Source organism: Hydractinia symbiolongicarpus, chromosome 1, assembly GCF_029227915.1.
Source record: "Hydractinia symbiolongicarpus strain clone_291-10 chromosome 1, HSymV2.1, whole genome shotgun sequence".
NCBI lineage: Eukaryota > Metazoa > Cnidaria > Hydrozoa > Anthoathecata > Hydractiniidae > Hydractinia > Hydractinia symbiolongicarpus.
This window is the reverse complement of record NC_079875.1, coordinates 20223901-20241366: the sequence shown is the minus strand read 5'-3', so window position 1 is coordinate 20241366 and position 17466 is coordinate 20223901. Positions and strand designations below refer to the sequence as shown.

The following is a 17466-nucleotide window of genomic DNA, read 5'->3' as shown; positions in this document are numbered from 1 at the left end:
GGAACAAACATTCATCCCCACACTAACCCTAGGAGGTACTCTCTTAAAAAATAACACGGAAAAAGAGCTTTGAAGTTTGTGACAGAAATCTTATACTTCTGCATAATTGAAGTTTGTGACAGAAATCTTATACTTCTGCATAATTATTTGGTCACTATGGTAACGAGTATTAGTTAATCCTGCACATATTACCTTCTGTGAAATCCAAAAGTGTATAAAACAGAAATACACTCCTTGATCAGCAGCAGAAAATACGACAACAATCTAAAAAAAGATCTCTTTTTCGAAATGTCATAATCAGAATTCTGATTGTAAACAGAAGCTTGATGATCATTTTAAATGCAATTTTTTATTTGTCTCAGATAAATTTTAACCAGGCAAAACCAGGAATACAAAAGATTTGAAATAATAAAAGAAACTTCTAGTCGTCTCTGAAAAGAACATAGTATATATACACAAGTCCAAATATATTATTATTACTAGCTGGAAAAATATTTCCCGCAACAATAGCTGAAATAAAAACACAGTTTACAAACCGTTGTTACTCCATCATAGCAAAAAAAAATCAGTCAATATTATTTTATTTTGCGGAATAATTTTTTGTGAAAGTTAAATTTATTATGACACTGGGCTGAGCGCTTAGTACAGTTAAACCATGTTGCACAGGCGTATAGGAATAATACCCCTTCAGAAACTTTCTCGCAGACTCTGTTAAAAAAAAACAGGGCTGAGCGGTTAGTCCAGGTAAACAGTGTTGCACATTCGTACAGGTGTGATTACCAAGAAGTTTAAAAATTAATTGGCACATTGGGTTGCCCCCGTAGAACAGGTAAACCACGTTGCACATGCGCATAGGCATAACAGCCTTTTCCAAAAAAACACTGGGCTAATCGCTTGGCACAATTAAAAAAAGCTGAACAGGACTATACTGGTAATACCCTTTTTCAGAAAAACTTCATTGCAACTTTGTTTGTGTCTTTGTTTTTCTTACATTTAAGAATTTTTTGCATCTTATATTTTTAAATATAAGGTGACTCCAACTTACTTACTTGTTCTACGCACGAAGTAGATAGTAGTTTACGGTCTGTCGGTCGGCGAAATAAAAATAATTTTATCGAGAATGTATAAATGGTCGGAACAACAAAAAATAAAAAACAACAACGGAGGAGGGTGTTACGACAAGCATATTTTTTTATCTATGTTTTGCTTGTATTAGCGAATGTTAAATAGCGAATGTCCGATTTAATGAAAGTTCATGGAAAAATAAGAATGTATGGTCGGAACAACAACAAAATAATAATAATAATAAAAATAGCAACGGGGTGTTGTAGTGTCGGAGACTGCATATATACAGACTGTTCTATATTTGTATATATAAGGCACAGAGTGAAGTGTATATAGCCTCTTTTGTATTTAACTATATTACGAGACACACGTGTTATTTCTTGTCCTGCTGGTATCTCACATTTGGCGACGAGGATTATATAAAAAGAAAATTTACCACAACATTTCAGAAACATTGTCACATTAGTACAAATACGTTTTCCACTTTGTACTTGAATTCTTGTACCGTTTGGAAGAAAACTGTTACGCTCAAGCTGCGTCGCTCGCCAGGAGCCGCCTCCGCCATTTTTTTATTTAATTTGTGCTACGGCAATGACTTTACGTAGGGCATCACCACGCTTAACCAAATCAGGCTTCAAGTGTTGTGTGCGCAAAATATAAACAAATATGGCGCATGCCTTAGCGAATCTTTGCTTGTGTGTGCAAGAATTTCAACTACAAGATCACGAAGAAACTACTTCAAACATACACAGGCGTTGGTGTATGTGGGTGGAAAATTTGGAATATTGTTTTACTTTTGAAGGACTAGATACAGTACCGACAGAAGATGGGGCTGTCTCACCAGAAGTTAAGAAAAAAGCAGCGCTTCTAGCCTTAGGTTGCAGGAGCTCTACAACACCCTCGAAGATACAGGGACGACATACACTGAGGCAAAGAGGAAGATCGAAGAGCATTTCAAAGGTTCAAAGAATCTCACTGCAGAAAGATACAAATTTTTCTGCATGAGACCGCTATCAATTTAAGAAACTCATGATCAATAGGTTACTCGTTTAAAGACTAAAGTTAGAGACTGTGAGTTTGATCAAATGAACATGAAGAAAGCAATTAAGTTGGTGGTTACTCTACACACACCGATTCCTAAATTGCAAACAGCTGTCATACGAGATGATATGACTTTCAACGAAATGATGAAACTGCCACAATCTATGGAGCTGGCTCACGGAGAAGTTAGCTACATGAAGGCAAACACGATGGAACCTCATAACACTCAATCGGCGGAGAATATCGACCTTAACAAATTGGCACATTATGCTGATCAGCTAGGTATGTGGCTGGCACCAAAGAAGCCAGCCAACAAATCAACAAAAATGGTTGAGTTGTGTCGTTATTGTGGAGAAACGACACCACACAAAGGAAGTTGCAAAGCAAGAGGTGCCACATGTAATAACTGTGGCAAGAAAAATCATTTTTCAAGAGTTTGTGAAAGCAAGAAAGTCAACTTGCTTATTGCACAGCCAGGACCACAAGGAGGGTCATTTTTTGAATATGGACCAACAGAAATTAAACTTGATGCAGTGAAGGAGAAGCTACGAACCACCAGTGAAAACTATCCATCCACTGTAATCTAGGTAAACATTGACAACACCAGGATCACTATGCAAGTATATTCGGGGGCAGATGCAAATGTAATTCCATGGAATGTTTATGAAGAACACTTAAAACACATTCCTCTTCGATCAACTAAGGCGAAACTGCAACCATACAACTCAATTACATTACCAATCAAGGGGGCATTTGAGGCACAAATCACTGCCAACAACAACAACAATGTCCAGGCTACCTTTTATGTAACAGAGGGAGCTGCTGCACAAAGTTTAATGGGCAAATACACAGCTGTCGATTTATATGTATTGGCTATCAATGTAAATCATCTTGACAACCAACAAACTGTAAAACAGGTACACACCCAAGTACAACATCTAGATTATAGAGAAATGGCCAAACATCTAACTCCCATAGAGACATCGGTTGAACTTGAAAAGCAGCTTGAAGTTACAATACACAATCAAGAACAGAAGGTTGATGCAATCATGCATCACTTTGATGTAGTATTCAATGGCATTGGGAAGCATAAATATCGTCAGGTTCACCTTCATATTGATGAAACAGTGTGCCCAGTTGTGCAAGCGCAACGTTTTATTCCGTTTGCACACCGTGAAAAGTTAGAGACTCTGTAACAGGAGCTTGAAAAGGAAGATGTCATTGAACGGGTAGAGGGACCAACTGACTGGGTCTCCAATATTGTCATAACACCAAAAACCGATCCATCACAAATTAGAATGAGTATTGACATGACTACCACCAATAAAGCAATTCAACGCACGCGTCATATCATGCCAACGATTAAGGAACTTAGATACAGAATGAATGGGGCATGCCATTTTTCTAAGCTGGACATGAACCATGGTTATAATTAATTTGAACTTGATGACTCATCTCGATACGTCACAGTGTGTTACACTCATAAAGGCCTACTTCAATTCAAGCGACTCAACTTTGGCACCAATTCAGCTGCAGAAGTATTCCTTGATGAAATGACTAACACTTTAGCTGACATCCAACAGGCTGCTAACATCTATGATGACATCATTGTATTTGGTCTTACTCAACGAGAACATGATTTACCATTTATTCAGGTTCTACAACGATTAGCAGACTGTGGATTAACATTAGGACGATCCAAATGTCAACTTAATGTGACATCTGTTAAATTTTTTGGTTTAATATTCTCGGCTAGTGGTATATCAGCGGATCCTGCCAAGGTAGCTGCGCTTGATGCCATGACAGCACCCTCAAATGCAACGGAAGTGAGATCTTTTCTAGGCATGACTAATTTCAGCTGTACCTTTATTCCTGGTTATGCCAACATTACTGCACCTTTACGACAACTAACATGTAAAGGCCAAGTTTTTGAGTGGACAGAGGAGTGCAGCACTGCATACAACAAGCTCAAGGAAGTTTTGAAGCAACACACAACGATGGCTTATTTTGATCCCTGTAAGGACACCAAGCTTATTGTAGACGGATCGAAGAAGGATGGTCTTGCTTCTATCCTTGCCCAGAGAGATCCTTAAGACAACATCTTTAAGCTTATTCGTTATGACAGTAGAGCTACTACACCTACCGAAAGGAATTACTCACAGTTAGAGATTGAAAGCCTTGCTCTCGTTTTTGGAACAATGAAGAACCACATATACCTGTATGGGCTTCCCCAATGTACTGCCAGTACAGATCATCAACCTTTACTAGCTTTGTATAAGCAAACGAAGCAGGACATGCCAGCACGTATTCTGAGGCATAAACTAAAACTACAAGGCTACAATTTCCAGTTAATACACGAACCTGGTTTAGTTAACCCATCTGATTATCTTTCTCGCCATCCAGCAGGCTCCATCCCAACAAGAAAATGAATTTCCTTTATACTTAGTCACCAATGCTGTCATGAGAAGTGATTCAGCTATTACCACTGATATGATTGTGCAGGCAACGTTAGAAGATCCAACGCTTCAATCTCTTGCCATTGCTGTACGACAAGGATACATTGACAAGAGGCAGAAAGAGCTACAACCCTACAAAGCCATCTTCAAAGAAATCAGTGAGGACGATTCAGATATTATATTGCGAGTAGACAGGATCATTATACCGTCACAGCTACAACAGAAAACTGTACAACTAGCGCACAAAGGCCATCAAGGCATAGTGAAATGCAAACAACTCATCCGAAGCACTATGTGGTTTCCAGGAATAGATGCTATGGTGGAGGTATCTGTAGCATTTTGCAACCCGTATCAAGCTGCAACGGATACGAAGCAACAAGAACCAATGAAAGCTTCTTCACTACCAGAACAACCCTGGATTAAACTGACCTATTTGGGCCAATCGAGGGTGGCAATGAGTACCTACTAGTTGTACAAGACATGTACTCTCTGTACCCTGCTGTAGAGGTCGTTCACGCCACATCTGCACAATCAGTACTGCCGACCATGGATCGCATTTTTTCCCTTTTTGGAATTCCGAAATATCTAGGGTCAGATAACAGCCCGCCTTACAGTAGCACAACATTTGCAAGCTATGCCAAATACATGGGATTCAAGCATGGTCCGAAAATACCTTGGCACCATGGACGAATGGCATGGTAGAGAACTTTATGCACAATCTTAAGAAGCTCTTGCAAACGTCTTTGCAGGAACACCTGAACTGTAGACACAAATTACAGCGCTTACTGCGGGCATATCGGGGCACTCCACATACAGTGACGGGTCGCAGTCCAGCAGAGGTTTTATTCAATGGCAGACAATACAGAACCCGGTTGCCTGCAGCACGCCGCGCTGAAAGGCCAAAGTTCCACACCGAAATATCAGCCAAGCAGGAGGCAAGGCAAACCTCAATGAAAAAATACGCAGACCGAAAAGCATATGTTGCAGAGAGTGAGCTACAAGTGGGTGATTGGGTTATGTATCGCCAAAAGCAACAAAAGAAGAGCGATACGCCCTACTGTGGAACCCCACATCGCATTATCAAAAAGGTTGGCGGCAGAGTCACTGCAGAGTGGGATGGACATGTCATCACACGGCATAGCACCTTCTTTAAGAAAATTCCTAATCACCCAGGAAAAGAAAGGAGTCAGAAACTTATCACGAAATCAACATCTGTAGCAGACTGCGATATACCACCGTTAACCTGTGAAGGAGAAGCGGACAAAGACGCAGTAAACAGTGAAGATGAAAGTATGCAAACTGTGGAGTATGAAGTAGAGGAAAATTGGCATAGTCTCGATCAAGAAATTACGATGGAACAAGTTAGAAGATCTACACGTGAAAGAACGAAGCCGTCTAAGCTAACAGAATACGAAATAGACCTCCCAGAGTCTTTGAAATAAAAAGGGGAGTAATGTAATGTCGAAGACTGCATATATACAGACTGTTCTATATTTGTATATATAAGGCACAGAGTGAAGTGTATATAGCCTCTTTTGTATTTAACTATATTAAGAGACACACGTGTTATTTCTTGTCCTGCTGGTATCTCACAGGTGTTACGACAACCGTTTTCTATGTATTTTTGCATACCCAGTTTATATTTTTAAGTTGCGAAGGAAAAATAATAATAATTTGTCTCACTAAAAAAATGTAACTAGTACTCAAGGTGAAAAGATAAAAATACTTGCATGCTCAAAAACTTGTTTTCAAAAGTTATGCATCAAGTTTTTTTGTGTTGTTTTGAAAGCTCTACATCAAGAATTATTTTTGTGCTGTTTCGAAAGTTATACAGAATATACCTGCGTTGCTTTGAAAGATATACAGCAGGTTATACTTAGGCTGTTTGGAAATTTATACAGCAAGTTATTATTTTCCCATTTAAAATAATAAAATACAAAATTTATTTTAATAAAAAAGTTAACTGTTCTTTTAATGTTTTTGCGCAGTCTTATAGGAAAATTAATATTTAAGTGCAAAAAAGTTTCAAAGACTATAGTTTACAGTACCGCCTGAATGTAATGTTACATGTGCACGATAATTATCACCTTTACACGAGCTTTCGGTAGCGTCAGAACTTTAACGATTTTCGTGCGGCTTATTGTTTTTTATAATTACCGCATTTGCTAAGGGATTAACACAAAAAATGTTTAAAAAGTTAATTACCCTTCGTGTCTGTCAGGCCATTCCTTGAGACAAGTGCGATCGTACACGCACTCGCCCGCACACTGGTAAAAAATTTACGAGTGCTTTTTATCGCACTTGGAATTTTTTCTTTTTCTAAAATATTATAGAACAATGAAACGGGCTATTAAACCTAATGTAAAAACTGGTGCGTTCAAGATCTGGACTAAAAAACGTGACATATATTTATCTTAACATTTTAGAATATACAAAAAACAAATATTACAAAAATAAAAAGCTTTTAGAAGACAAAAAGGTGAAAAAGACCTACAAACAACACTGACCACCATCACTTTATAAACTAACATGGCCATCATATTTGTCCTCATGTTTCTTCATTGGCATGTCCAGGCCGCGAAAGTCTTGGATTGTTTTTTTAAAGAATCAGGCGTTTTGATTGGTATAGTATGTGCAAGCAGTCAAAACAAAGTCAGTTAAAGTGTCAGTAAAACTGTCCTATTTGTTTTCTCTGGCACCTGAGCGGAATCGGCGATTTAGATCACGGGGGTAATTATTATTAAAAATGGCGTATTAGAATAACGCATTCATTTTAATCACTTAATTTATTTTTTTAATTACAGGTTAATAAATTGAATTAATTAAATAATTTAAGTAAATAAATTAATTTTGGGAATTTAATTTAACTAGTAATAAGATTTCCGATTAAAAAACCCCCTGGTTTTTTAAAAACTCGCGGAAAGATCAACAAAATATCGATATCCCTTTTGAACAAGCAGACAAATGCGGCTATTATTATAGAGATTATTCCGAATACTTATACAGGATATAGCCACTTCAGTGTTCGAAACACTGTTATCAACGTGGGTCCTATGTTCTAAATGTATACATTAGGTATACACTGGGTTGACAGAGGTCCATCATGACTTTGTAATGTTTTGTTATATAAAAATAGTTCATCTTTACATTATTCACCTTCTTCTGATGATTCTGAAACATTGTGTGGATCAGTTGTTATGTCCTTGTAAGAGTGTATCTCAAAGCAAGGAATCGCATATCACGGAACATTGCACCTGGGACATTCATAAGTCATATCTTTTCATTGACACTTATCACTACTACTGCCATCTACTGTACCAACAGCAGGTTGACTTATCACACCACTACGACTAAGTTCACAACTGCCACCACTATGTGTACCACGATTTATTCCACCTCTGCAACGTAAACCACGTATGGAAGCACAAGGGCTAGAAACTCCGCTACAAGTTTGCGCTCTTTTTGGAGGTGACAAAAGGAGAGAAAGGACTTTAATATGGAGGAATTTGATTCGCAACATTATTTTTGTTATCATTATAACCATCATTACCACAGCTTTTAGCATCATCTGAACTTTCTGATGTTCCTAAAATTGTTTGACACTGAATATATATGCACTGTCAATGGTTGCTAAAGGGGAAGGAGTCTGTGGGCTAGGAATTTTTTGTTGGTTGCTATATGCCAGTAAGTATATGTGGGGTCTAGTGGTGGTATGGAAATACTAAATATATGCCTATAAAAGGTATAATCCTAGTTTCTACAAATAAAGGCTGGGTATATATGGGGTGGAAGATGGCTAGCTAGCTAGACATATAGCTGTGGGAGGGTGAAGAGTGTCAAAATACCCAAAATATTGAAGAAAAATATATGTGATGCTCCATAGGAAAATCGACCACTTCTCTTTTCGTATTACAAAATACAAAATACAAAAATTTTGTATTAACAAATACGGATTTCGTATTTTAAAACATGGTATTTTTAGAAATACGAATTTTCGTATTTTTAAAAATACGTGTATTTTTAAATACTAATTCTGTATTTTTTTAAAATACGAAATACGGTTTTTTAAAAAATGCACGTATTTTTAAATATGAATTCCGTATTTTTTGAAAATATGAAATATGGTTTTCTAAAAAATGCACGTATTTTTAAATACGAATTTCGTATTTTTTGAAATTACGAAATACGGTTTTTTAAAAAATACGCGTATTTTTAAATACGCAATTGGTATTTTTCGAAATACGGAATTCTATTGTTTTAAAAATACGAATTAAAAACAGAAGAGGTCGATTTTCCTAGAGAGCATCACATATATACCATCAATAGAAGTTGTTGGAGATTGTTCTGAAAAGCTTTCAGATTAAGTTGGGTCATTATTCGATTCGTCAATAAAATTTGGAATTTTTCTTCCAGAAAGCGGGCGATTTCTGGAAGCCATATTTTTTTATGAAGTGCAATCACCTGCACACAGCACTTTTAGGCACACACACGCTTGAGGTTAGTTTTTTTGAAAATGAAATTTACCGTTTTTTTCGAAAAAGCACCCAGTTAAGACCATAGAAGTTTTTTTGAGCTGTGACGCCATGGTGTACATCCAATGTAACTTGCTGTGTGAACTTCGCCACCCCTTAAAATACCTGTACATTTGTGTGTTGCACAAAATAATAAAAGTACTTTTAGCATAGAATCAGAAAAAATATCGTTAATTTTCCATCAAAATTCAGTGATTTAATACTCAGGCAACAAACATTTACACAAATTTTGTAATTATTTTGTTCCTTTTTAGAATTTTGTGGCATAAATTTGCTTTTTGCGGAATGGAAAAAGGAAAGCAAAGAGTTCGAAGAATTAGGAGAAGCAGCATGGAGTATATTTCGAGAAGATAATAGTCTCATCATTCCAAGAGAGGTAACTGGTGGTCTTTAACAATTCTAGCACTGTAAAAAATTGGCCAAGGTTTCATTGCCGTAGAATAAACTGTTTGTTCTAGGATGTTTTATAAAGGAGATTATAATCAGATTTTTTTAGTTCTTCAGTTTTGTTGCATTTCTATTTGTTGTAAACAAGCTCGTGTAAAAGATTTTAATTTTTTTTGTTTATAGTTTCAAGATTCGAAATCTGTGCCACTAGTGTCTACAGAAAACATAGACAAATTGAAAGAGCAAAGCGAAATTCTCGATGAGATAGTTCTAGATTCAAATGTAAGGACTATTTTTTTATAAAAGTATATATATTTAATAGAGACATAATCTACCCAAATATTTTCAACAAATTTACTGCTTGTTACATTTTGTTACATAGTAGTTGAAATAAAAGTAGCATAACTTGTCATTCGTTAAGATGTGTGTGATGGTTCCTACACAACTCACTGCACTGCCTAAACATACTTTTTGCTAACGTAAGAAAGGAAGTCGAAAGCAAAATGAGGAAACAAATTTTCTCTAAAAGCATTATTAAATCCATTGAGCCACCATTATAGTTGTCTTTTGGGAGAATTAAATAACTAAAATACAATTATTAAAAAACAAAATCTTCATTACCATTACAACGCTACTGATGGATATCAGTAGCGTTGTAATGGTAACAAAATGCAGATGCTGCATAGACTATCTGTTAAATGATTCTTACCTTGATGAGGTAACTTGAAGGCTTCACCAGTCTCTAATACTATTGTATTGGTTACTGAAAGATAACAACAGAATTAACACAAATCGCAATATCAACATTGCCACCAGTAACACAATTTTAAAGCCAACACAAGTAGAATATCAAATTGCATGCTGCAACTGTTTGTCATAGTCAACATGACAAACAAATTAAAATCATCAAAAAAAAACACAACGGTAATCACTACAATCAATTATTGTAGAGATATTTTGGATGTCTCCAAAACCTCAAGCTTTGGAGACGCTCCATGTTTTGTCAAGCAGTCGGCTAATTGGTGTTTTCCTTCAACCCACTTGACAGTAATCTCATCTTGTTCCACCATCTGCCTCAATCTGGCTATATCAACTCGCAATCTCAAATTCTTTGTAACATTTGTCGTTTTCAAGGTTTCAAATAATGACTTGTTGTCGATAATACAAGTGATCTTTGGAACCTTCGTCAACTTGCAGATTTGCTGTATGACATTGGCCAAATAAAAACTAGCATCAGCTCCTTCACTCAGAGCAAGTGTTTCCGAAGCAATTGGGCTTTTGGTTACCCTTTGTAGTTTTTTTGATTGCCAGCAGATTGGTATAACTTCGCTCAGGTGTTTCACAAATATGATGAATGCACCTTGTGATGATCCACACTTCAAACTGGCATGAGTTGCATCTGTGTAGCAAATAATTTCACAATTTTTCATATTTGCAATTTTGGCAATGGTTATTGCAACATGCTTGCTCTTAATTTTTCGAATAATCTTGTTGGCATCTTTCAAATTTTGAACTGTAGGTTCCTTGCCATAATTAGACGTTTGGCAACTATCATAAGCCACATCAGGGCGGGTTTGTCCGGCCACCCAAGCAATTTGCCCACTCAACGATCTCAGCATGGTCTTTTCCTTGCTAGTCAATTTTCGTTCATTGTTAACATCATTTTCAATATTAACAGTTATCAAAGACTCTATATAGCTCACTTGATTAATCTTAATTTTGCTTTTAAATTGATCCACATCTAATCCTAGATACTTGAAGGTTGAGCTTGATTGCGTACTGATTTTGAACGTTTCGAAAAGTTTAGCAATAACTTCTTTGTGGAAAGCTGGACTACCACCATACACAAAGTCATCAACATGGCAAACAAGAATTCCAGTGATTTGCTTGACTCTATACCAGTAAAACACAGCAGGGTCGTAGGTACACATTTCACCACCAAGTTTCAACATTTCACTTCTCACTCGTTTGTACCATGCTCTAGATGCATCGTTTAACCCATACAAACATCTCTTTAGTTTCCACACTGTTCCCAATGACAATGTGTCTTTTGGTGGTTGTAGAAACAGTTCTCTTTCAATAGCATCTCCCTGAAGAAAAGCTGCAGTTATATCAAGTGAATTGATCTGCCAATCATTGCTAACTATGATAGCCATAGCAAGTCGAAGACTTTGTTTGCCACAAGTTGGAGAATCTGTTCTCAACGATTGTGAATTTTCTTCAAAGCCTCTAGCCAGCAATCTAGCTTTCACAACCCTTTTTTCACCTTTGAACTTCTCAGTTATGACCCATTTGCTTGATACAGTTGTTTGACCAGTGTCTGGAACTTCTTCGAAGACATCATTTTCTTTTAAATTCTGCAATTCTCTCTCCTTCGCATCAACTACTTCCTGTGAAAACATATCGACATCACACATATAGACAGGGAATTCCGGATTTTCCAGCTCGACCCATTTGGACACATCATTCCAATTGATGCTTTTTGGCTTTCTATCACCATCATTAGACACATTAACCCAATTTTTATAAGTGCCACTTCTTTTGGGTTGTGCTGAGAGAACTCTTGCACGATACCATCTTCCATTTAGATTGTATTTGATGTATGATTTTGCTTTTGGTTTCGATTCAACTTTCTTGGATTCTGTAGATGGTCTTCTGAAAATGTCACTTGTACAACCACTACCTTCGTCTTCTTTAGTTTCATTATTTTTATGAGTATCCCTGTTTTCCTCAACTTCATTTTCACTTGTGTCAGAATCTTCTTGGTCATTTTCGTCTACATTTCTAGCTTGTTCTTGATGATATTGCTCTACATCTTCAGAATCATCATAAACATCTATCACATTCTTATCAGCTGTGTCATCATCATCATCATCATCATTATCATAATCATCACCACCATCATCATCATCATCATCATCATCATTATCACAATCATTGACGCTATCGTTCATATCACACAACTTATTCAAATGGCTTTCCTTCCTCTTGACATGATCTGACTTGAATTCACTAACTTTACAATTTTGGCTATGTTTCATCAACTGACAGGGATGCACTCGGTAAAAGTTACCACCATGTCTGACAAGCAGCATTTGACCATCTTGTCCCAAAACCACACCTGGACCTTTCCAACCCTTGGTGTTTTTGCGCTTGTAGAAGACTTTTTCTCCATTCAAATACGTCTCATCAGAATATGTTCTAACATTATGTCTCAGCGCTCTTTTAATTCTCTCACTGGATTCTGCTTTAATGAAATTCTCCCTTGCCTTATGCAGAGCAGATAGATTTTTTCTCACTATTTCACTTGACGTAGTTGGCTCCAATGCTGGTAAATGATCTGTCAGAATAGTGGGTGTGTTCACATTATGGCCAAATACCAATTGGTTTGGGCTGTAGCCACCATGATTCTGTAAAGAATTCTTTGCGCTGAGGGCCCATGCTAGTGCTACGTCTGGTTCACACTTCGTATCTTCAATTGTCTTGAACATGGTCTCTGCCAGAATTTTATTATGTCTTTCCACAATACCATTGCTGAAAGGAGATTCGCCTGCTGTTGTTTTTGTCTCAATATTGAGCTTTTCATTCATTTCTTGTAAAACCTCATTCGAGAATTCACCACCATTGTCAGTCAAGATTGTACTTGGTGATCCGAAGTATGCAATCCAAAATCTAAACACTCTACTGACAATGACATCTTTATGTTTCGATTTGATAAGACATCCAGCAGAGTAACGAGTTGCAGCATCAATGATATGTAAGATGTGTTGTTTATTATGTTCATAAACCTTTAAATCCATACATATTACTTGATTAAAAGTGTTTGCCAGAGGTATACCCACAACTGGTCTACTGTATGGCCTTTTATATTTGTGACATATTTCACAATCATTGCAACATTCTTCGATGCATGACAAAAATTCCTTGTCATACAAATTACTATCCTTTACAAGTTTGAGTAGCTTATCTTTGCCAGCATGAGCGAATTGGCGGTGCAGTTTCATAGCTTTCTTCATTTTCTCTGTCTTACTAATATTTTTCAAATTTTCTCCATGTAGAATGATTTTTGTTCCTTTTTGAGCATCAAGATCACAATGTGTTAGTGGAAGACAATAGTGTCCTGTTGTGGTACATATTAAGTTAATTCTTTCCTTCCCAATAAGGGCCAAGTCACTGGTAAAATCTAACTTCATACTGAGAGACTTCATGGTACTACGACTAATCAGTAGTGGTATTTCAATCTCTACTATGTCAACAGACAATTTATACTTGTTGCCACCTAGAATAACTGGTATTATTAGATTTCTTGTAGCTTTCACTTCCTTTCCATCACCAAATCTATATATAGAATCAGTACTATTTGAAACTACAGCATTTTTATCTGATTCAGAGAGAGTCCCAAGATATTCATCCATCCATTTCTCCCCAGCCACTGTCTTTGTACAGCCAGAATCCAAGACACCTCTACCAAAGGATTCTCCAACAAGACAATATTGCCTTTGGTCTGGAGAGGCTGCAAAAAGGGTGATATGGATCTCATTTACATCTTGTTTCTTTTCTGTAGGTCTATTGTTCTGTGATCTGAAACCTCTGTGCTCTTGATTTCTATGAGGACATTTATTAGCAAAATGTCTTGTTGAATCACATTCATGGCACCTCATGAGTTTCCCATCCTTATCAACAGGATTCATTCTTGAACGTGTATTCCTTGACAAGCTGTCCTTGGTATCAGCATGAAGATTTCCATATAAGCATTCTTGTTTCACAGGAAGAGCCCCAAATGTGCAGCGTCTTCTGCTGTGTTCAGTTCTCCAAATATCTTCATGATTGTGTCCTTCATATTCTTATACTTGAGTTCTGCACAAGTTGTACGAGCCAGTTTTTCATTTTCTTCAGACATATTCGCAGCTGTGAGAAGAAAATATGCCCTGACAGCTTCAGGCAATGCCATATCATATTTGGATATCTTATTGTAAAGCTTCTCAAACTGCACAATAAAATCAGGAAATTTGTCTCCACTATTCCTTTTATAGTCATAAAACTCTTTAAAAGCAATAAATGCTCTTGTGCTTTCATCTTTCAAATATATTGAATCTAGCTTAGATATAATCTTGTCCAAACCATCATCTGATCCCACTTCTGCAGGTGTCAGGTCGCGTACTGCCTCCCGTGCCCGACCAGTCAGTGACAGGTATACAGCTGGACCTTGCTTTTTCTTTGGTAGTTCTGTAAACATCTGCCAGATCTCCAAATCGTTCTTCCAACTGCTATAGTCATCATCCTCTTTAAACGCTGGTGGAGCCTTCAATGTTGTTGTTGCCATTGTTCACAAACCACTTCACCAATTGGTTTGCACACACACGTGTCAACAAATAGCCAACAAAAGGGAAAGTTATCTCTCTTACCTCAAGGAACACATCCGGGTGTGTGCCCTCAATTGCTTTCTTTCAACTCAAATGTCACTCGCACAATGATCATAAATACCAGGCCAGTTGATCTGTACCTTTTAACTCTGCTACCATTGTTAAATGATTCTTACCTTGATGAGGTAACTTGAAGGCTTCACCAGTCTCTAATACTATTGTATTGGTTACTGAAAGATAACAACAGAATTAACACAAATCGCAATATCAACACTATCTTGTTGTTACATCTATGAAACATTGACATCAACATTTGTGTTATGCGTTTATTAGCCATAAGAATAATTTTTTGAGGAAAATTACAGTTGAAATAGTTCAGAGCATCCAAATGGGGCCTAAGACCGATTTTTTTAAAAGAATAATTTTTTGAGGAAAAAATTTTTGTTAACGTGAAATACAGCCTGTCATTCATTGTGGAGAGTCACACTATTAGAAAGTATGTATTGATTTGTTATCTTTTATAATCTACGTTTGCTGGACAATAAATTTTATTCTAATAACATTTCCAAAGGCACGTTCAGTTTAAGTTGGAAAAATCAATCAGAAATGTAAAACGCTAGGAAACAATTTCTGCAGCAGAGAGAAGTAGTACCCATACTTTTATACGCAGCATCCCAACATCTGGAATTACTTTGCAACTTATGTTAAAAAACATTCTTTTAATACTGCTAGTGGTGTAGCAATGTTTGTATTTACAGTTTTAGTTTTAGCAGTCCAAGCTTCTGTGGATTGCCTGATCAAGCTGGCAAACAGGAGTTTTTTGTCCCAGAGTGTTCGTTTGTTTTAAATTAAAAAGAAACAAAAAAATGTGCGATCAACTCTACAATAAGTTTAACAACTTATCATCAATAAGTCAAATTAAATTCACATTTGCAACGACCGCTTTATGAAAATCCTAACACGAGCACAACGACCAACCATTTTTAAGTTTTCTGTTTACAAAATAATAAAGTATACCCCTACGTTGTGTCTTGCATAGCACGCAGCAAAGAAATCAGTTTGATATAACAGAATTAATAAGAAATCAGAACAACAGTTAGAACATAATTGGTTAGATGCAGAACTACTTTTTATGCATATTAATTTAACACTTGTGGATTAATTTCCGCATGGATTATTTATGAAAATCTCTTTACAAATCTCTTCTTTTCTTTAAAAAACAATGAATTTGAAATAATGTTTAAACAAGTGTTAAATTTGCCACTCCCATGTTACACATATAGTGCTGATCTAAATCAAACCGCAGCAGAAATTTATTATTGAAGGTACAGCATTCTCACTAAATAGTAAGACTTTCCAAACGGACGAGTTGATAACGTCATTTTAAAAGCTTTAGGCACCAAATAATCTATGTAACCATTCATTGCATCATAAAGCGTGTGATCATATAGATTTATATTTTCATGAGCAGCCTTAAAGCTCTATGGTTATATCTCCTTTTAACAGTTTGTCAAAGCACATGACTCTACATTATTTTCATCAGTGTTTCAAGATCGGCACAAAAAAAGCAACAGATAAAAAAAATTCCAAAAACTTTTGTATTTTGCATAAATAAATTATTTTGCATTCACCAGCATAATTTGCCAGCCATCGAACAGGTTTTACAAATGAAAATGTGTGACAAATTAAACGATTATACTCAAGGCGTGATAGCTCAGTTGGCTAAGGCGTCTTAACGTGAATTCACAGGTCGTGGGTTTGAATCCCCGAAGGCAGGTTAATCTAATAAAAAAATTTGATTAAAAAGAGGTTGATGACGACGTTGAAATCACCCATTTCAGATGTAGTTAGTTAGGAGTTGGAAAGTAATACTATCCTCGCAAGCGAGATATAAATATTATTATTAGCTGCTGTTCAACTTTTTGTAATTTAATTTGCATTAAATATTGTAAAGTAGTTACAAAGTTTAATTAATGACTTCTCTCAAGATTTTTCGAACATGGGTTTAAACTCCCGACCATGAACTTTAATTTTTAACATCGCACATAGCGCTAGCACACAGCACCAGAAAAATTATTGAGATGTGGTATTCATTGCATCCCTACCTAAATTCCTACGAAATGGCCTGCCCCAATCATGCAGCACTTCATCAAATACTACTACAAATAAAGGCAAATTAGGAGGCTTTTTTATAGGAGAGACACAGGATAGCATGTTCATATGCTCATGCGTTTATATTTGCCAAAAAAAAATGAAATTATTTTTACATAGTACCTAAAAATGCCACATTTTATAAGAAAATGCGGCTGACTACTCTATGTTTGTTTATTTCTACACACCCAAATGCAAAATGATCCTAAAAAATCTTGTTCTGTGTAGATTTGTGTTAATTTATTTTCTTCTGCTTCCTAATAGAAGTCAATTGAAGCAATTAATGAAAGCCTTCATGGAGAAAAACTAAATAAGTCAAAGTTACAGGTAATTGTCTATGCTAATTTTGATTTGTAGTTTTGATTTGTGTTTTAATGTGGTTCAAGCTAAACGTGTGAAAACAATGCATAGCTGCTCTCCTAATTTTACGTTGAAGTGCTTTCTGTCACTTAATGAGGATTAAACCTTAAT

At 36.3% G+C, this 17466-nt stretch overlaps 1 protein-coding gene across 2 annotated transcripts in view; it reads left to right on the top strand.

Moving 5' to 3' along the window:
• Positions 1 to 17466, top strand: part of LOC130645596 (uncharacterized) — a 63397-nt gene that overhangs the window by 14810 nt on the left and 31121 nt on the right. For both annotated transcript variants that reach the window (XM_057451644.1, XM_057451638.1), the window contains exons 3-5: positions 9349 to 9470; positions 9665 to 9763; positions 17260 to 17322. In XM_057451644.1, the coding sequence (XP_057307627.1) occupies positions 9349 to 9470; positions 9665 to 9763; positions 17260 to 17322 (284 nt within the window). The remainder of the gene's footprint in view (positions 1 to 9348; positions 9471 to 9664; positions 9764 to 17259; positions 17323 to 17466) is intronic.